Source organism: Sciurus vulgaris, assembly GCF_902686455.1.
Source record: "Sciurus vulgaris genome assembly, chromosome: 8".
In the NCBI taxonomy this organism is placed as follows: domain Eukaryota; kingdom Metazoa; phylum Chordata; class Mammalia; order Rodentia; family Sciuridae; genus Sciurus; species Sciurus vulgaris.
The window spans coordinates 50,720,870-50,743,208 of record NC_136468.1 but is presented as its reverse complement, the minus strand read 5'-3'; the positions used below and the strand labels follow the sequence as shown (position 1 = coordinate 50,743,208).

General features: G+C 35.1%; 1 protein-coding gene and 1 long non-coding RNA gene across 5 annotated transcripts; one reads left to right on the top strand and one right to left on the bottom strand.

Moving 5' to 3' along the window:
• Nucleotides 1–802: 802 nt before the first annotated feature.
• On the bottom strand, nucleotides 803–21,534 carry FAM133B (family with sequence similarity 133 member B). 4 transcript variants are annotated; one of them, XM_079152110.1, is made up of 11 exons: nucleotides 21,388–21,534; nucleotides 14,085–14,182; nucleotides 12,140–12,218; nucleotides 11,283–11,357; nucleotides 11,119–11,151; nucleotides 10,629–10,691; nucleotides 10,093–10,185; nucleotides 8,756–8,806; nucleotides 6,904–6,996; nucleotides 4,118–4,169; nucleotides 803–2,100 (listed from the first exon to the last, which is right to left on the bottom strand). In XM_079152110.1, exons 1-11 carry the CDS (start codon nucleotides 21,409–21,411, stop codon nucleotides 2,072–2,074), a joined length of 690 nt encoding a protein of 229 aa, XP_079008236.1. In that variant the 5' UTR covers nucleotides 21,412–21,534; the 3' UTR covers nucleotides 803–2,071. The 4 variants fall into 4 exon arrangements, with proteins under 4 accessions (XP_079008236.1, XP_079008235.1, XP_079008238.1 ...); XM_079152109.1 differs by having other exon boundaries at nucleotides 4,122–4,169; XM_079152112.1 differs by lacking the exon at nucleotides 6,904–6,996.
• On the top strand, nucleotides 12,225–14,003 carry LOC306668595. Its single transcript, XR_013765910.1, has 2 exons — nucleotides 12,225–13,565; nucleotides 13,708–14,003. It is a non-coding gene; the product is annotated as an uncharacterized lncRNA (long non-coding RNA).
• Nucleotides 21,535–22,339: the final 805 nt, after the last annotated feature.

Here is a 22,339-nt window from a genome sequence, read left to right as displayed (position 1 = left end):
GTTTTTGTCAAATCACACTGTTCTCTTTTCCCCAGCCTAATAAACAGTTGCTTCTAGTGAGATAGGACTATCGTATTCTGGACCAGTCTATAAAGCTATGCTTCTACATTCATAGCAAAACTAACCAAAAAATGACCTAATAAACTTTTTTGGCATTTTCATAAACAATTTTCTTTTGGAATATAAAATGTCCCTCGAAATCTCTGTGTACTTGATCACAGGTGTATTCTATTAGGAAACAGCATACAGTCTTAAGCATAAAATCTAAAGAAACTTTCCAAGAAATGTGTTACTTTCATAGTTAAAAACTTGTAGGGGCTGGGGATATTGCTCAGTTGGTAGAGTGCTTGCCTCGTAAGCACAAAGCCCTGGGTTCAATCCCCAGTACCGCAAACAAACAAACAAACAAAAACTTGTAGATATATTTTATCTATCTACTAAGTGGTATTTATCTTTATTATAACTACCTGGGGCCCAAAGGGAGATAAGAAGACAGCTATTTTTTAAGTAAAATAGCTATTTATTCAGCCTCTCGTCATGCCAAAATGTTCTGTGCATATGCCACTGTAATCAGCATACCCTCTGTAACAGGCAAAATTGTACATCAACTTATATTTCATATTACTTGATTATATAAAAATGTAAAATGAAAGTGATTTATCAATTCCTTTTAACATTCCTAATAATTCAGCAGGAGATAGAGGCACAAAATCTTAGTAAAATATGACACAGAAAGAGCAGTGATAAAACTCTCACTTAAATTTAACTTGTTATAATTTGTTATTAACATACAAAGACAACAAGCTTTTAAAACATTATATTTACTAAGATTCTGGCAACAGCTTTATGTAACAAGATACAGCATACCAGGCCTGCCATTCAACTTGGTTATATAAGTCTCAGCTTCAATATGAAGCTGTTTAAAAAAAAAAAAAAAAAAAATCAAAACCCTGCTTTATACATGCTAAATATCTTGGCAAGTAAGCCACTAAACATAGCAAGGAACTTAAGACAGCAAGAGTAAGGAGTTAACAAAAGCTAAACATTGCAGCCTAAACAAAATTCATACAAAAAATAAAGTAACTATTGCTGGTTACATAAAATTTTCCTGACCATTTAAAACTTAACAGTATAAAACATGCATTTTAGAATCTTCAGCTATCAAATCCAAAAAGTACCAGTGTCTATTTGAAATATTTTATCTCCAAAGTCAAAGTGTAGTCAAAATTAATTCAAATGACATAACACATTCTAAAGCTAAAAAACATTCAATTATTATTGTCATGGAGATAAATCCCAGAGCTTTGGGGACTTTCTCATGCTGCAAAGGGTTGTTTTTCTGGTTCACTCAAAGCAGCATGTGACAAAGTCCACAGATGTCATTAAGCTCAGTAAAGAGTAAGACTGTTGGTACCCAGCTCTGACCTCCCCAGGAAACATGGCTACTGTGTCCACAAAAGTAAGATGTGTGAGGATCAAAGGCACACTATTCTGCTAGCTAAAGAGATAGCAAATCAACCCCCTCCATTCTAAAAGCTCCTTCCCCAGGTAAATTAAAGCATATAAGGGGGGGAAATTAAAATACACTTTATCTACAGAGTAAGGATTTTGAAATATTAATGTGATCCCTACTTTAAAAATTTTAACTAGAATCATCTGGTCATTTCTGATTACATCTTAAAGATGTATCCAGATTCAATTTCTTTTGATTTATCACTAGGTACTTCTAGTTAAAAATATTAGCTTTATTCCCAAATATCTTAACCACTAGTATGACTGCAGTGTATTATCTTCCAGTTATCAAGCACTGGAAGAGAAAAAAACAGATGTTCAAGCAGCAGGCAGCAATCACGTCCCTTCCACACAACGGCCTCTGAGTGGCTATAATAGTCCAGGAATAATTCTAAAAACAAGAAAATTCATGCATTTTAGTAAATATGTCATAATTTTCACAGTTGAAATTTCCTTTGACATTGCACTTTCTTTATAAGGGATTCCTGGTTTTTCTTAATGTTACGGCGAGTCAGGACTTGAACTAGCAGTCTTCTTTTTCTTCTTTTTACTGTGTTTCTTATGCTTCTTTTTCTTTTTGTTTTTTTCCTGTAAAGACAATTCTATGTTAGACATGAAAATATGCAAATAAGAACATCTTTATGATTGTACTCCTAAGCTACTATAAGCAATCCACACAAGGTAAACTACTTGAAACATTTCTCCAAAAGTCCCAACTACCAGTATCATTTGAGGACTAGGAGTTGTTGATTTTCAAAAAGATAGTAAGAAACTCTTTTAAGTCATTAGCACGTTACCAAAGCTTCTAACGAAATTTCCTGTAGATAATAAATTCAATCAAATCACATGATCAATTGTTATATTTCATGTTTTATAACTTCTAAAGGAAAAGTAATTGCAGCTACTGCAAAGAGGTAAAACATTTGTTTTGATAAAATGACAGTTTTCAGAGAGTATAGTAATTTAAAATCTGTTATTTTTAAATAGGGACACATACTATGCACAGCTCGGACTGGAAGCACTACTTTATTAAATTAACACCAACTCATTAATACAAAATACTGATGTACAGTTGAAAACTATTATGTTGTGTTTTTTTGGTTTTGTTTTAAGGTACTGGGGAGTGAATCCAGCAGCACTGTATCACTGAGCTACATCCCCAGTTCTTTAACAAATTTTTTTTTTTTTTAAATTTGAGATGTGGTCTTGCTAAGTTGCTGAGACAGGTCTCAAACTTGTGGTCCTTCTGCCTCAGTCTCCTGAGTTGCTAGGTTTAAAATAGCAAGTGTCACCATGTCTGGCTATTGTGCTTCTAAAACAGATGCTTAATCTTTAGAATGAAATGCCATTGAAGCTAGGAAAAGTAGTCAAATTCTGAGTAGATAAAAGCGAGCTGGAGTTCTGCTGATTTTCAGCTCCTCTGCACAACCTTTGCTGAAGAAGTGAAGGCAGAACTTCTGGAAAAAAAGATACTTGGGAAGGTGACACCAAAAGAAAAGACTTGCTGGGCTAATCCCAGCAGCTTGGGAGGCTGAGGCTCTAAGCAACTTAGTGAGACCCTGTTTCAATATAATAAATAAAAAGTGCTATAAAATGCCCCAGGTACCAAAAAAAACAAAAAGACTATTGCTAGTACTGATGTTCAAGAAAACAAAAGCAAAAAAGAAGAGACATATTAGGGACAGGAAAAGCAATTTTCTAAGACCTCTATGACTAACATTAACTTTGATGATTTTCTTTTTAGTACATACATAATTAAGTACATACTCACAGGCATGTACCCACTTGGCACTATGTTTAACCCATCTGAACCACAGACCAAAGCAATGTGTACCCAAATTATTTTCCCACGGGGGGGGGGGGAGTCTCTCTTTTCACTTTGTCTTTGAAGCATGTCAAATGTTATTTTTGAATTATACATTACCAGGTGAACCTTCATACCAAGGAAGCTCCCTCATTTTAAAACCTAGAGAAATTCTGGGAAGAACTTGTTGCAGACCTACAAATGAAACTGTCCTCATTTTTTTCACCTTTCCCATATTACTTTGCTATATGGTCTGTATTACTCTTTGAAAAAGTCTCTATTCGCTATTTTCTCTTTGTTGATCTGCTTCTCATTTGGCCCTCTTTCTCCTTTCCTATTTCTCAAATTCTATAATGGCAGAGCTTGTTTTGAAAACCATCAAAAACATCTTTGGTATTACTGAGTCATCTCTGTTGTCACTTTCCTGTTTATTTTTCATTGCAGTTAGTGCTTAGAGAGGCTTTTTCTTTTATTTCAGGTTTGTCAGATCTGAAGTATTACTCTGGAAGACAAAAATCACCATATCTACTAAAGCTTAAGAAAGTCAAACAAGAGTTTGAGCTTATATTTCTGACAGTAAGATACTGGAATGAAAACAGGAGATATTTGCCACCAGAGTGTTCTCCCTTTTTTTACTAAGTCAGTATAATTTTCTCCTCCCCATTAAGTGAAGCTGCTGAATACCACTTCTTTCCCGATAATTTATTTGGTTCCAGTAAATCCAGTCTTGTTTTAGCACAACTCATTTTATATTAAACCCAACAGAGCTCTTCTGTTATCATGTAAAAACATAAGAGATACTTGCTGTTGCTTTATCTCGTTCCTCGCTGCTTTTCTTCTTTTTTGCGCGTACCTAGAAAGTCAAAATTTTTGTGAAGACAAACTGTAATTTGTACTCAATGCATTTTTCTTTTGTTCCCTAATACATCTTCAAGTTACATATAAAAACATTTTAACAATTAAATCACATTTTAAATAACCCCTGTTATATATCAATGAGGTTCAATGAAAAATATATAAAAGAAAATTAAGATTTCTTTTTTTCTGGTGCCAGGGATTGAACTCAGGGGCACTTGACCACTGAGCCACATCTAGCCCTATTTTGTATTTTACTTAGAGACAGGTCTCATCGAGTTGCTTAGTGCCTCACATTTGCTGAGGCTGGTTTTAAACTCTTGATCCTCCTGCCTCACCCTCCTGAGTGGCTGGGATTACAGCTGTGCACCACTGCACCTGGCCAAAAATTAAGATTTTTAAATCTCTGGGGAGGCTTCTCTTACATATTTTCAGCACCTAAAACAATGTGGTACTGTGGGAAAAAATCAGCTCTCAAACAACACAGACCAGGATCTGAATCCCTCAGTTTCATCATCTATAAAAGGGAGGAAATATTTACTTTCAAGGGGCAATATCTGGAATATAGCAGGTATTTGTCTCACTCTATGGTATCAACAAAAGGTAACTAACTATACATACTCTGTATAAATGAAATGATTAAAATTCTTTGAAGTAACAAACATTTACTATCTCATTTATATTTTATTTACATCATATATATTATATATATATATATATATATTTCAGTTATTGATGGACCTTTATTTTTTTTTATGTGGTGCTGAGGATCAAACCCAGTGCCTCACACATGCTAGGCAAATGTTCTACCACTGAGCCACAACCCCAACCCTTATTTACATCTTTTAAAAAGTGGTACACTGGATTTAAATTAAATTAAAAATTGCTATAACTTATGTGTATTAAATGTTAAGTCCAAATGTAAGATATTTAATATTAAGCTTTACTTATTATCATGTAGGCAAACAGAAGTGATTAATGTAATATCAGAGTATAAAAATGCCTAAATTTTGAAATTGTCTGGTATACCTGCAAGATAAACATATATTAATATATAACACAAATACATAAAAATGTAATTAACAACATAAGCAAGCATAAGAACTAAAGGTAGAGGCCACAAGCATTAGAGGCCTTTAGCTTGCAAGAAAGTGGCAGCTCTCTCTAGAGAACAATTAGGAAATTACTGTTTTTTGTTATTACTCTTGTTCTTAAAATGACTGGGGCTGGTAATAGTTGTATTACATCTGATATAGCCAGATAGAGGCAAGGGATACTCTCTTACAATGTCCAGGACAGCTTTGTACATGCTATGTGATACTGAATAGTCTACTAATAATTCATGTAATGAATCTGTTTATGATACAGAAAAACTGGCTGTAAATATGAACACAGAGTATTTTGTTCTGGATTTTAAGATATAATGCATACCCCAGCTACAGCCTTCATTTTGTTTTGTCTTAGGATTTATATCTCTGGTTTGTCACACTCAATCTTTACATATTAAAAGATAATTTCAAAAAACTATACATAGTTACTTTCACTTCTTTGTATTTGTTAGGAGATAGTAATGTAAAAAAAACAGTGTAGATAATTTAGGCTATGAATTTTATTTCGGGGAGCATTATGAAATATTGCTACAACACAGGGACAATAGGTCTAACAGGACTGAGGGTCCCTATTACAAATCAAAGACAATGAAATCAGAAAAGAGACAAGACATAAACAAAAAGGCAAGACTCAAGGAGAGGATCAATGAGAAACAGGGTAGAGAGCGACAGAGCTGGCCAGGGCAGATGCAGGAAGCCAATATAGTAAAGAAGGAATCAAGAAAATCAGCCCCTGTGTGAGTGTGCTTGAACCAGGGGCAAGACCCTCAACTTTTTGTTATACTGTTGAGAGGTCAATAAGTTGGTCTCTATGGAAAGTTGCAGCTTGTAAAACCCTGTGTGAGATTTTACAGTTCTACCAAGAGTTATGTAAACTTTAGCCACCTTTACTCTGTCCCAAGTATTATGTAAGGCCTTTCATAATTTATTGTTTCATTTAGTTGTCACAATTTAAGTAATAGGCCTCTAATTCATAGATGAGGAAACCAAGGTCAAGAGAGAAACATTTTAAAGACAATAACTGGTTGACCTGAAAGGAACTAAAAATGGTATTCTAATCCTAAGAGAGTACAAAATCTCAGATAGGAATTGTTAGAGCTGAAAGGGACTGTAGATCACCCAATTCTCCTCTCTCACTTCAAAGACGAGAAAACTGAGGTCATGCCAACATTTTTTCTGCACCTTCCTACTCCCCAAATAGTAACTCAAAACAAAAAGAAGTTAGTATGTGTAATATCCTATTTTAAATACGTAAGCAAATGCTGGGTTTCTGCTGTACATTATATAGTCTCTTTCATGTAATCAGAATGTAGCACATTAAGAAGATAATATTAGAAGAATAAAAATGAAATCTCTCAGATTGAAAAGATGTGTGGAAATATGATTAATTATCAAAATACCAGTCATATATAATTATCCTCTGGAAAAATGTAAAATGTATTCCTTTTTAAAATATTTTTAGTTGTAGATGCATATGATATCTTTTATTTATTTTTTGATGTGGTGCTGAGAATTGAACCCAGTGCCTCACACATGCTAGGCAAGCACTATACCACTGAGTCGAAATCCCAGCCCATGCAAAATGTATTCTGAAATGGAATAACTTTCATTTCTCTTACTCACCTCCTCAATATAATCTGATTCTGACAAGGACTCAGATGATAAAGGTTTGTCGTCAGGATACATCTTTCTTTTTTTACTGAGTCCTTTAATATCCTATGAAAAGTAAATAACAAGCATCTTAATTTAAAAAAAAAAAAATACTATGCCAAACAAATTTTATGGTTTCTAAGTTCTAATTAGAAATTCTTCCATTTATCAGAAAATCATCCACTTTTCAATTTAGAAATGTCTAAAAATGATGATACCAGGATGTAAATCTTTAATTCCAACAGAGAAATGCTTTTATTAAATAACTTGAAAAGAATTACATATCCATTTAGATGAAGTATCTTCCTTATTTCCTTAAATTACACAAAAAAGAATTTTAAAGCAAACTGTCAACTACACATATGAAAGGTTGGTACCTAAAATATATGTCTTTCAACTCAGGAAAGAAAGGAGACTACAGTTATAACTCAGTGGTAGAATACTTGCCTAGCATATATGAAGTCCTGGATTTAAAACCCAGCACTATTTAAAAAAAAAAAAAAAAAAAAAAAAAAGACTGAACAGGCAATGCAGAGAAAATGACATTTAAATATCATTTAAACAAATGAAGAGGCTTGACCATCTGTATACCTTACAGTGGCAAAAATGAAGTCTCACAATATTAACAAGTATTAAGTATTAATCACAGTATTAATAAGAGTATTTTCATACACTACTAGTAGGAATGCAAGTTAATAACAAGCACTGTTACTGAGCAAAATGTAGACATGTTAAATGTATGTACATCCTGGAACCTAGAAATTATAGTTCCCAGGTGTACCTTAGAGAATTAATAAATTGTGGAAAAGGAGAACTGAATAATATAAACAGCAGCACTATTTGTATTACTGAAAAATGAAAACAAGCTAGATGTTCACACACAGGAGAATGGAGAAATAAATTGTGGTGAATAATGGAATAGAAACAAAAGAAATAAACTTGAAAGTATCAACAAGGACAAATATCAACAGTAATGCTTATTTAAAGAGCAAGTTTCAAAAGGAAACAATGACATCATTTTGAAAAACTACATAGTATGTTATCTGTTTTCTTTCCTTTGACCAGTTAATATGCTAAATTACCATTAATTACAGATAAGTCATGCTGGGTGTATGTCCCCTATGACCCACTAATCAGGAGGCTGAGGCAGGAGGATCACTTGAGTATAGGAGTTTAGAGTCAACATAGGTAACATTGTAGGTAAGTCACATATGAAGAGAAAATATCTTCTAATAAAAGTTTTTCAGTATTTACCCACAGTATATTCAATCTGAAAGAAAAGTCCTTTTTGTAAAATTTAAATGGCCTTTAAAATGTCCTGAGGAAACAAAGAAAATGTTAACTTTCCATTAATTTATATTTTAAATCTGAGAGATAATCCATTAATCTATTCAAATTCAAACTCTTTAGGAATATTCTTCTGTTGGTCCTATAATAATGGATCCAAATTAAAATATTTCTTTATATCAACATGAAATACCATAAAAGCAAAATAAATATCCTGATTTATTAACTAAATTTCCTGTTGTTAACTAACACTATTTTTAACATTATCGTTCATTTCCTTTTATTTTCTTTTGGTGCTTAATCACTGAGCCACATCCTCAGCCCTTCTTATTTTTTATTTTGAGACAGGGTCTCCACTAAGTTGCTTAGGGTCTCAATAAGCTGCTGAGGCTGGCTTTGAACTTGTGATCCTCCTGCTTCATCCTCCCAAGCTGCTGGGATTATAGGCGTGTGCCACCACACCCAGCTATTGTTGATTTCTTGAAGGTAAGGGTCTGGCACAACAGTGTGTCTGAAGGTAATGTAAAAATTAAGTTACCTTTTCTTTTTCAGTTGCATCCTTTGACTTCTTTTTCTTTTTCAAACTATCCTAAACAAATAAATATACATGTGTAAATATACTCAATTTATACAACATTATAGAATAAGGACCAAAAAAAAAAAAGGTTTGCTCTATAAGTGAAAAATGTTTACTCCAAAATCAGCATATTATCCTGAAAATAAAAGAAAAATCTCCATTATATAGATATTTGCTTGTAAGTAGAACAGGATGCTTCATTTATCTGGCTATATATCAAATATATGTACACTTAAAATTGTCTGAAATAATCTTTGTCTACAGTGGTCACATTTGTTGTAGTTCTAATTCACCCTGTGCTCACACATCCATCAACCTGATTTGCCCACTTTCTTCATCAGGAGTGGAGATAAGAATTTCTATTTTTAATCCCTTAGTTCTATTTATTAGCCTCCCTAAGCCTCAGTTTCCTTAATTATGAAGTTGATTAACAAATAACTACTCTCTACGATTGAGACTAAAGGCAGTAAAAGTCAAATGCTTATAAGAGTGTTTAACATAGTGAGCATGTAATCACTAATAAGAGACTGTTGCTTTAAAAGACAAATATAAAACCACCACTGAGTATTTTCTAGACATTAGATTTTTTTGCCAGAAGAAAACTCACTGGGGTAAAGAGCTACTGTCTATAAAATTCAAACTGTTGCTTCAGTTTCCTGAGATCCTAGTATACTGTTTGTCAAACTGTGGTTCATGGACATCAAAATCACATAAGGCATCTGTTACAAATATTAATTTACTAAATCAATCTCTGGAGATAGAACCTAGGAATCAATTTTCTTTTGGTGCTGAGAATTGAACAGAGACTCATGCATACTGAGGAAAAGCTTTACACCAAACCTATGCCCCCAGTCCCTAGAATCAATTTTTTTTTAGAAAACCTCATGCCTTTTAAAAAATGATCTCCAAAGTCTGAGAGCCAACTGTGCCTGACAATTCTGGTTAATACAGAACAAACTTAGGTATAATAGAGTAGAAAGGACACTGGAACAATTATTAGAAGATACTGATTCAACTTCTAATTCCAACACTAGCTATGTGATTTAAGCAAGACCTTTCCCCACACTGAACTACAATTAATTTATGAATATAGGGAAATAACCTTATAGAGCTGTAAAAACATGGAAACACATAAAAGTACTTGGAGAATTATTAAATGCTACATGTGATATTAAGTACATCAGTTAAATGGCATAGGGTCAAACGGTATCCCATTTCTTAAGAGCAATTTAAGACAGGAAGAACTAAAAGAAAAACTATCTCTACTACAAAAATGTTAATAATTTAAATATGTTTACCTTACTGTCTGATTCAGTTTCTGACAAGGAGCTTTCAGAAGATTTATGAGAACGGTTCTTCTTTTTCTTTCTCCGTTTTGTTTGTTTCTTATCCTATAGAAAACATTTGCTTTGTTTTAGAAATATAATGTATGCATTTTACTAATACCAAAATTTTCTTAATGAACAAAACTTAAATGAGAAGACTGGCTTGTAAATATATTTTTGTTTAATTAATATTCATAATGTAACATCCCTTTCCTGTTTTTCAAAGTCAAGTGATTTGAGTCACACATGTAATCCCTAACATTTAGTCAAACAGGATTTTGGATTTTTCAAATCTTTTTCTTCTACTGATATTTTTATATAAACAAAACATTTTTAAAAATTTAAAAAATACTAATATTTAAATATCTTATTTAATTTATTGTTATGCTCTACCTTATCATGAATCAAAATGTATTAATAAACATTTCTAACAGATATTTCAATAGATTTCCTCTTGAAGTAAAAAAATTAGAGATATTATTTGATGAACTATTACAAGCAATCCTTACCTCATCTTCAGAATCTGAAGAACTGCTGGAAGAATCAGAGCTTGATGAAGAAGAAGATGAATACTTGACCAAGCACAAAACAATTAAAGCTTGTGAGATGCAGGAATTGTTTTTCCTTTACTAAGTAGTACTTAGTGAAATCAATCTAGTGTCTGAGAAACAGATGCCATATTCATAAGATTTAAATATTAAAATGTAAAAAAGTCACCCCCCCAAAAAAAAAACCTTCAAAAAGTGACACTATGTCTTCAACTGTCCTCTTTAAATAGCAACAAAGGCATTAAGCGTTAAGTAGGTTATAAGGAGACTGGCATCATTCTTTCATGGTACTGACAGAACACTTCCAATCAAGGCAACCAAATGACCTCTAGGTTGCTTGACTCATCTGGAGTCTAAGTTACCTTTAGTATACAGGTTTAAATATATTATTCTTACTTTTTTGCAGATTCTTTATTTATAACATTTAGAAAAATGGAAAAGTTTTGCTCACCCTACCAGATTTCTTCTTTTCTTTTTTCTTTCTCTAAATGGAAACAGATAGAGGTCTAAATAAGTTGCTTGAGTTTTCAAATGCATCTATTAAAAGCAGTATACAGCATTACCGTGAAAATTGAACCAAGATTAAGAATAGCGATAAACTAAAAATGGTACTACCTGTCTTTTTTTTGATGAGCTCTCATTTCCACTTAATAATTTCTCCCTGTGTTTTTCTAGTTCTTTCTTCCAATTCTGCAAGAAGGTTATAAACACCACATGAGGCTATCAATCCCCTTCCAATGTACTTAATATAGAGAGACAACCATTACTACCTTCCCTCCATCCTCCCTAATACCTCTCACCCACCTCAACTTCTAATTATACAAGGTAGGTCTGGTGATGAATGTCTGTAGTTCCACCTACTTGGGAGACTGATGCAGGAGGATCACTTGATACCAGGAGTTTAAGGGCAGTAGGGAAACATAGCAGGACCCCACCCCTTCCAAAAAAAAAAAAAAAGAAAAAGTTCACATGCCAATCCTTGACCCTATTACCAAGAGAGCTCCTTAGCTCATTTTGAAGAGAATATTAAGGGGTGGGAGTTTCCACAGAATACTGAAAGGAAGAACAGATACTGTTACTGATACTGAGGCTTGGTTTCAACAAGGATGGCTACTGTAAAAGCTGAATTAATCTATACTATGGTTGAAATACTACATATATGTTTGTAATCAAAGCAAGCAAACATCATTATAAAAACTCTAGGTTAAGATGGGAAGAGCACAGAGGGAGGGAAGAACCTAACATTCAGATAACTTCTCAAACCCTTGATTAAAAAAAGAAGCAAAAATCATTTCTTTTTCTTCTTCTTCTTCTTTTTTTTTTTTTTGTGGTGCTGGGGATTGAACCCAGGGCCTTGTGCATGCGGGGCATGCGCTTTACCAACTGAGCTACATCCTCAGCCCCAGTGATTTCATTTTTGTTATAAGAAAAAAAAAATTAGTCTATTTCTTTAAAAGGTACCATTTACAAACCTCATTCATTTTTTCCTCAAATTCAGCCAAAGCCTTGGAGCCTTTCTTTTTCTTTTCTAGTTGCTCTTTCACTTCTTCCCTTAAAAAAATTTTAAAAAGCACAAATAAAATTTCAAGCACTTCAAGTTAGATGGAGGCTTATAAAAAAGACAATAAAAATTCAAATAAAATTTTAATAGACCTCTATTCCAATACTGTTAAATGTCAGACTTCTTTGTTCATATCCATGTAAAGAATCATAATAAAACCTATCAGTTAATACTAATCATTCCTCTTCTAAACATGGATTATAAGAACCAATACACCAAACCGCTAAGCACTCACATACAATAAGAATTGTTTTCATTCAATCCTCACAACTCCATGAGAGAAAATAGTATGTACTCCCACTTACAGAAAAAGAAACTAAAGCTTGGAGAAGGTAAAAAACTTACCTAAGGTCAGAAAGCTGATAGCTTCAGTGTCAGAGGGAGGTTTAGGTCTTTATGACTAAACTATTATATCCTATTAATACATCTCCCAACTTATAATGTGCCTGACTTATTTACAGAGAAGAGTTAATACAGTATGACTGATTGCTTACTCTAAGAAAGGCCAGCTTATAGGGTTGACCAGAAGTGAACACATAAGAACTTGGATTCTGGAGGGTTTTTACCATTCCCTGATTACAAGTAGCTTACTCTGCCTAAACTGTTTATATAAGCAACATAGTTTAGACAGAGTATCTGCTTTCCTTTTGGGAATCTGGAATTTTGGAAAATGACAGGCAGAGTCAGGCTGGAATTTTGGAACATGACAGGCAAAGCCTGACCAGCCCACAATAAAAACCCAGGACACTAATGAGTCTCCCTGGTTAGCAACATCTCACACGTGTTCTCACGCTCCTTGTAAAAAAAATTAAGTGCATCTTATATGGTTCCATTAGGCAAGGACCCTTGGAAGTTTGTATCTGATTTTTCTTGGACTTTGTCTTGTTTCCTTTCAGTGTAATAAATCTTATCCTAAGATGACCATTCTGCTGCGAGTCCTCCTACCAATGACTCAACTTAAAGGTTGTCTTAAAGACCTCAGACCACAGGTAATACACTAGCTTGAGCATTTCCCCCTTGAAATTCATTTCCTTTCATTTTAAAGGTAAAATGTATTCTGTTTATATTCATGTACATAGTAGGAGGTAAATAAGCCTTATTTTCTATGTAACTCAAAAGTATTCCCTACTACCTAAAGCATACCTTTCAACCACAGCTGCCTAGCTTTCAGGGCACTCTAAATTCTGAAAGATTCTGAAGCTAATGGCTCTGAAACTTGTCACGTGTTACTTCAAGAGTATGGTATTAATAATAACGGAAGACATAACTAAAAAATAGTAAAGTCTGTGGTATGATGCTTTAATTATTAAAGAAAAAAAATCAGAGCTTCTCAATGAGTTTTTTTTTTCATTTTTTTAATTGTAAACAAATGGGATACATGTTGTTTCTCTGTACATGGCATAAAGGCATACCATTTGTGTAATCATAAATTTACATAGAGTAATGTTGTTTAATTCATTCTGTTATTTTTTCAATGAGTGTTTTTTAACCTACCAAAAAGCCAGCATATGAAACTAGAAATAAGGCTGAACATTATTCTTCGTATAACCTGGCATGATTATTCAAATCCACTATTTTTAACTTAGAGCACTACAAGGTTAAACAGTCTTTTAAGGGACAGAGAAAAGAATGATATGAAAAGGTGGTATGGCAGTGCTTTAGTTATAATGGGTGGTGGAATCTCAAACACTGTTTTACAGTTGTGCATGTGTTTCAAACATTCAAAAGAAGGCACATGTCAAATATTACTTTAAAAAACACTTTTCTGGCAATCACTTGGCAATCAAGTAAAGCTGTAAGAATAAAATTTTGAAATTTATCAAAAGCTTATAAAAAGGTAAACTGTTGCACAATACCAGGTAGGCCTTGGTCGATTCAGATAATCCTGGATTGTTGGCCCTGAAGACTGGATTGGACCCCTTGATCTGGCCATTGCTATTGGATTCATGTAAGCCTTAAGGAAAGAACACAAATTAGTTTCCTTAAAATAACCACTCAAAATGTAAAAGCTCACTTACATCAAGTAACCTTTATTATAAACGCATACTATCCAACTAAGCAATCTAACCAACTTCTAACTATAAAAATCAATCTTCCATTAAGCTTTGAAAGTTTATAAAGTAGGTAATATTTCATGGAAAATGTGTTGTTTTACCAGGGAGTTGATGAAATAATGATACCTCTTACCTACTGTAGGCTTTATATTATTTCCTTCTAAGGCCCAATAACCCAGTGAAGGTGATAAAACTATGCTCACTAATAAACTAAGAAACTCAATTCCAAGTTAGGTGTAGTGGCACATGCCTGTAGTCCTAACTATGTGGTAGGCTGAGGCAGGATTCCAAAGTTAAGGCCAGCCCAGTCACTTGGCAAGACCCTATCTCAATTAAAAAAAGGGGGGGGGGGCTGGGGTTTAAAGCACAGTGGTGAAGGCCCCCAGGTTTAATCCTCAGTTTAAAAAAATAAAAAGCTAAAAGAAGATCTAAGTCTAAGTCTAAATTTACTGTCCATTCTACTATTACAGGAAATACTGTGTTATACTGATGGAAATTTTATTTGCAAAATGCTAATATTAAAAATTAACTTGTACCCAGATAACAACAACAAAAAAATAGGACCTCATGAAAATTAAAAATGTGCATTGGGTGTGGTGGTGCATGCCTGTAATCCCAGCAACTCTGGAGGCTGAGGTAGGAGGATTGCAGATTCCAGGTCAGACCAGACAATTTAGTGAGACCCTTTTTCAAAATAAAAAAAGGTCTGGGGATTTAGCTCAGTGGTAGTGTGCACTTGGGTTCAAATCCCCAGAACTGCAAAGAAATAAAAAAGTGTTCATGCATCAAAGAATATTTCAAAAGAGGAAAAAAGACAATTCACAGAATGGGAGAACACACTTGCAAATATAATGATATGAATATCCAAAATGTATAAAGAGCTGCTATAAGTTAACAATAAAAACTTAATGCAATTCAAAAATGAGCAAAGGATTTGAATAGGACTTGATTATCCTCTTCAGGCATAGAGTCAATAGTAAACACATGACAAAATGTTTAACATCATTAGTCTTTAGCAAAATACAAATAAAAATCACTAAAACATGCTATCTCACATGCATTAGAATTTCTGTTTCAAACAAAGTCATAAGGGAAGAAAATGTGGAGGAACTGGCACTGTTGTGCATGCTGATGGAACAGGAAGTGGTGTCAATGCTGTGGAAAACAATTTGGTGGCTCCTCAAAAAGTTAAACCTAGAACTACTGTCTGATTCATCAATTCCACTTCTAGGTATTATACTTACTCCCAAAGAATTGAAAGTAAGGACTCAAAACAGACAAGTGTAACACAACTGTTCATAACAGCATTATTTATAATAGTCAAAAGGTGAAACCATGCAAATGGCTATCTAGAGATGAGGGGACAAACAAAATGTGGTGTACATATATACCATTTAGCTTTAAAAAGGGATGAGTTCTGATACATACTATAACCTGGATGAGACTTGAAAACTTAAGCTAAGTGAAATCAGACAAATGCAAAAGGTTACATACATGACTTCATTTATATGAGGTTATAAAATAAATTTATAAAGACAAAGTAGAATAGAGGTTATCAGGGGCTGGGTTGAGACAAGCTTGGGAGTTTTTGTTTTGTTGTTTTCTTGAAGTACTAGGGATTGAAGCCAGGGGTGCCCTATCAATGAACTACACCACTAGCACTTTTTAAATTCTGAGACAGGGTCTCACTAAATTGCCCAAACTGGCCTCAAATCTGTCATCCTCCTGCCTCCCAAGTGGCTGGGATTACAGGTGAGCATCACCATGCCCAGTAGAGTGATTATTTGATACTTAGCTTCCTGTCTGGGATGATCAAAGTTCTGGAAATGGATAGTGGTGACTGATGGTTGTACAGCAGTGTGAATGTACTTAATGCCACGGAACTATACACTTAAAAATGGTTAAATGGTAAATTTCATGTATATTTTGGCTCAGTAAAAACCCTACAAAAGGACTGGGGTTGTGGCTCAGTGGTAGAGCACTTGCCTAGCATGTGTGAGGCACTGGGTTCGATTCTCAACATCACATAAAAAAATAAAGAAAAATATTGTATCCATCTACAGCTAAAAATATATTTTAAAAAAACCACAAAAATTCAATTGCGCTTTGTGTATTATACTTACTGTAGCAGAATAACACTATTTTTTTCAAAAACATCATGCTAAGTAAAATAGGCCAAGCCCAAAAAACCAAAGGCCGAATGTTTTCTCTGATAAGTGCATGACAATATATTAACGATGGGGTATGATGGAGGGAAGAGAAGAATGAAGGAACTTTGGATGGTGTAGAGGAAAAAGGGGTGGGAGGGGGTGGGGATAGAGAATAAAATGAAACAGACAGTATTACCCTATATATATATATATATGATTGCATGAATGATGTGAGTCTACATTGTATACAACCATAGAAAAGTTGTACCCCATTTTGTGTGCAATGAATCAAAATGTGTCTGTAAAAATAAAAAAAAATATTTTAATAAAAAAAAATCAAGACAAAGTAAAGCAAAAGGTTTCTTTGTGAATGAGGGCGTCTATCAGATGTTGTTTTATTAAAATTCAATTTGCTGCACACATAAAATCGAATTTAAGTTCAGTCTCAAACTCTTCTTTTTTTTGTTTTTTGGCGGTGCTGGGGATCGAACCCAGAGCCTTGTGCTTGCAAGGCAAGCACTCTACTGACTGAGCTATCTCCCCAGCCCCTTCAAACTCTTCTTGATCATCATATAGTTTGTCCAAATTTATTCAAAGTCAAACATTTATAAAATTCTACTTTTTAAATAAAAAGAATTTTGGTTCAGAGTGACTACTATTAAGGTTGATTTTCAGATCTTACTACTAATACCTAACATTCTAAGAGAAATTAAAAAAGGAAACATTGAATCTGTAGCATTTCAATTATCAAAATCTATAAAAATGACAAATATTTCCACCTTTATAACAAATATAAATACACTTTCAGATTTCTTTGGCACAGTGAACAATATAAAACCACCATTCAGAACTACTTCCATTCAATTGACAGAGCCTAATTACTTGGGATGAAAAAACAAACCTTGACATGATTTTCGTACAAGTAGGAAGGAATGCTAGGCGCTCCCAATGTCAGAGATATTTAGAGAATCAGGGAAGGATGTGAATATCAAAAATATCAAATGCAATGTTAGAGACATATAAGTTTTTTAAAAAATATAATCCTCAAATATTTCATTCAACCTTTGCTGAGCATTTTAGTTGATGTGAAACTGACAAACAATGGAGGCTGAAAGAGAGGAATTATCAGCCCAAATTACAACACTGAATCCCAAAAAGCAGTACAACATGAAAGTTAAATTCATTGTTAATAAAACAGGAATATTATTTACATCCATCACCTTATTTCTTTCATGTCACAATTTTAGTAGTACCTAATGACAAAATATTTTAAGTTTAAAACTGCAAAACTTGTTTATTTCTCAAGAGGATAAATATACAGAAGGATATTCACTAAATTACTACAACAGCAAAAACTAAGAACACCCAAACCACCATTCAACCGGGATTCATTAAATATACTGAAGTATATCCCCAGATGAAATACTACATAGCTACTAAAAAAAAATTAGGTAGGTCTATAGTTCCTGATATGGCAAGATGTCTCCAAGATTTCTCAGCAGCAAAAGCAAGTTGCCCCAAAATAGATACCACTTTAATAAATAACTACAAATACTTAAAAATCTGGATGCACCAAAATGTGAAGGGAGACTTCCCCTTTCGCCACTTCATGTAACTCATTACCTTATAAAAGAGAAAACTATATATCCAAACATTCTTATACTAATGATAAAGGTAGTCAAAATGAGAAAAATTCAACCACAATACTGTCACTCCAACTGAGAGAGATGAACTGTAAAAATTCACAAATGGTACAGTGGCAATTTCTCATTTTCATTATAAACATAATACAATACCCACCATGTATCATAATCTTCAAAATTTTAACATATCTTAAAAGCACATTGACATTTTTATGTCTTAACGTCAACTGTCAAGATGCTTTCCTAAAATCTATACCAACCTATTTTTTAGTTCAGAGGAAAATAATAAAGTAGTATACTCATATGCTACTTATTATAGGCAATTAAAAAGTGCAATTACGTGAGCTACTACTGAAGTAGTTAGGCTTACATTTAAGCTTTTGACCATAAATATTATCCTCAGTCTGCTTAAGTATACTCCAAATACCTCAATTATTTATTTCGATTATAATAGAAATATTTATTAAGTACATCTTATGTGGTAGTTCCATGCAAAACACCTTAATACTTTGTTCTTTAAATCACCAAGCAACAATCCTTCTTTTTACTATGCACCCCAGAAAGTTTTTAAAACAAAAAAGTAACTATTTCACAAAGGTGTAAAAACTAATGCTTCCACTGAAGGAGTGGAGTAATTAAGTTTTTAGTTAAAATATAGAAATTGTGCAGTTTCTTTAAACACCTCATAATGTAATCATTTTTAATACTGTAACCCTGTAAATTAAACATTCTTATTCATATGATTACAATTGTATCTGGCTTCAAAGTGCTGCATGAGTTTGAGAAACAAAACAATTTGTTATTGAAACCCAGGAGGGCAAATTGGGCTCAAGGGATATTTTACTTGGGCAGGTACTTGAAAAGACCAATCTGGTATAACCACTAAAGACACAATATAAGATACATCTATTTTTGAGGGCACAAACTAACAGAAAAAAAAAAAAAGAAGGAAACTTTCAGAAAACAAAAGGCATAAAAGGTGGGTGGCCAGCATGAACTTAAGAGCCCTTTAAAGATCCCAAGAACTAAAATGTTCACTTTTAAAACACTGTTCAAGAATGTATACCAAGAGAACCCTAATGTAAACTCTGGACTCTTGAGTGATTATGATATGTTAACATAGGTTCATCAATTTTAACAAATGTACTCTGGTGTCAGATGTTGATAATGGGGGAGATTGTGCATGTGTAGGAGTATAAGGGAACTCTTTGTACTTTCTGTTCAATTTTGCATGAACCTATAATTGCTCTAAAATATAGTCTATTTTTTTAAAAAAACTGTTCCAACCTGAAATTTAATGGTTTTTTGTGGAAAATAACCCTGTTGTCTATAAAACTATGATATTATCATCAAAGAAAGAATTAATCTGAATAGGTTTTGAGATAACTGAATGTACAACACCAACAGTGAACCCTAATGCAAACTACTGACTTTGGGTGACAATGATTTATCAGTGAAGATTCATCAATCAGAACAAATGGATGGAATGGATGGGGTTTGATAATGGAGACTTATATAAGTGTGTAAGCAGGGAGTATATGGGATGTCTCTGTACCTTCCCTGCAATTTTGCTGTGAATTTAAAAATGTTAAAAAAAAAGATAAAAGTCTTAAAACAAAAACAGGTCACATGACCCAAGTTTAACCAGTCCCCTCCTTCCTCTATGCAATAAGTTGACTGAATTAGACCATCTGTGTCTTCTATCTCTTAATTTCATGTTTTTGTTCTCATAATCTTTGAAGTATAAACAAAATGTTACCAGAACGCTCTGTGCCATGATAGCATACAAAAAAGTATGGTTGTTATCAAATGCTCTAGTAAATGAAGCTAATTTGGTGAAGTTTTTCAAATGCCTTAAAAGGAGGTGTAAACCAAAATTTTCTTCCCAGTGGAATGAAACACTTTTAAGTCTCCATAAGAAACTGCACCCAAAGTCAGGTGATTTCTAGGTATTCAAGGACCAAGAACATTAAGAAAGACCAAATATTCCAACACCTCAAACCTAAGTTTTGTTTCCCTGGCAAAACACCATTTCAACTCTGGTCGTCAAGATACAACAACAAATTCAACTTTATAATCAAGGCTCACTATCACAGTGGTTTCCAGGCATTTTCAATTACAAAGACCATATAACACTAAAACAAACGCTTCTAAGACAGGAAATGCCATCACTTCATAACTTTTAGCACATACACAAACACTCCCGCAAATAACCGTTAACAAACAGACAAAAAAAAAAAAAAAAAAAGCTAGAATGTAGTACATGAGCTTTAAGTGTATTCTCCTCATTTTGCTACTCAGTAATTAAAATTCTGCCATAGACAAGCCCAAGAACTACCAGGATACAACCCATTCTTAGTCACTATTCCCTCAGGTTTACTGCTCATCCAACCTGATTCATAACCTGGGCTTTTGAAACCAATCCCCAGTCCTCCCTGCACCCCCAGAGATTCGAATGCCTTCCTTCCGACTTTGTCTAAAGTACCTTCGCTTTGGAATGCTCTCAGAACCTCAAACATCTATCAGGTACCATTTGTTACTCTTCCTGCTATGAATTACTTATTTGTTTTCTCATTTAGTAGAGTAGTTATCTCCATGCCAAACACTCTCTTGAGCATCTTGCCTTTTGTGGTCCTAATTATTCTGCAAGGTTGTGGGTAACAATGATCCCCTTTTATAAAAAACAAAACAGGCTCAGGGAAGAGAAATAACCTGTCTTAGATCACCTAATTTCCGAAGGGCCAAAAGGCATTCAACTCTGTTCGGAACTCCACAGACAACTACTTCCGCGCCACTCATCCCTTTTGCAGGCGCCAGACAGTACTGCGATCCCAGTTCTCAAATGCCTAGCTTCCCGGTAGCTAAAGCCTGGCGCGCTGCTGGCCCCCGGTGCAGGGTCACCTCCCAGGCCTAGGTGCCGTGCTGGGCTGCGCGACCCAGAGGAGCGGGCGAGTCCCGGAGCCTCCACGAGCCTCTGAGTTCGGAATTACATACAGGAAAGGGCAGATTTTCCCCTGGGTCTGTAAAAAGTGGGGACTGCGGAAGAGGGAGCGAAGGGAGCTAGGGAGCAGTGTCAGAGGGAGCGGCGGGGGGGGGGACAAAGGGGAGGGCCGGGGAGAGAATTGGGGACCCGAAGGCGCCAACTGTGTGCCTGGCGCACGCGCGTCTGGGATGGCGGAGGGTGCTGGGTCTCGCGGCCTCAGCTCCGAGCGCGGCCGCTAGCCCTGCCGCCGAGCCGGGAAGGGCAAGAGGTCCCGCTTTCCTGCCGTCAGGCTCCCCGTCACCTCATTGTTTTCCCCGCCGAGTACTCACCACTCGATTATCCCGCTTCCCCATTGTGCCGAACCGAGCGCACAGTGAAGACGCCGTGAAAGACCCGGCCAGCGAAGCTGCCGAAGCAGGCCCTCCACGGGTCCTTCGGACGGCTTCCCTCCCTGTCCGAAGAGCGGCGCCGCGCGGACCCACAGCTGCCGCTGGCCACAGCGCCCCCTACGGTCGCGGAGGATACGCAGGCGCAGGCGATTTCCCAGGGGTCCGCTGGGGGGACTCCAGTTCTTATCACCCAGCCGGGGTGGGACGGACACTGTGCTTCTGTATGGCCGCCTTCCCCAGGCAGCTCGTTTCTGTTTGGACTTGGATTGTTTTGCTTTCTTCCATTCTTGATGAGTTGAAATACTCATTCTAGGAGATGTAAAAATTAGTCCAGCTCTTATTGTGTGGTTGACATTGTGCAAGTGTTGGGGATAAAGTGAGGACAGGTTGGTCGCTCACAGAGTCCATCAGCTGCTGGGGGAGAAAGACAGCGCTGTCATAGATGTTGCTAACGAAATCGACCTATAAATTCAATTTCATTCATCTGACACCCATACATTCATTTCACAATAATTTTCAATCATCTACTTTGTACAATTTTCACTACCTAGGTGACCTAAGCTGGACCTGGGACCAAACACAAAGAAGGTTAAGACACAATCTTCGCTTTCAGGCGGCGTGTTTATAAGCTGGCAGGTGAGATAAACACACGCAGGACCAACTTACTGCGTGGTTTGCCATAACATTGTCAGTACAGTATTGCAGCTTCAAGGGAGACGATCCGGACTCCAGAGGAGAGTACTTCATTGTAAGTATTTATAGACTTGGTTAAAGTGGCTCCTCAGGGTTCATGTCAGCAAGGATTACTAGGAAGTAACTGCAAATCAATTAGGATCTTTTCTGGAAAATGGCCAAACGGCACGTATTTTCGTTACATTCCCTAAAAGGTTTT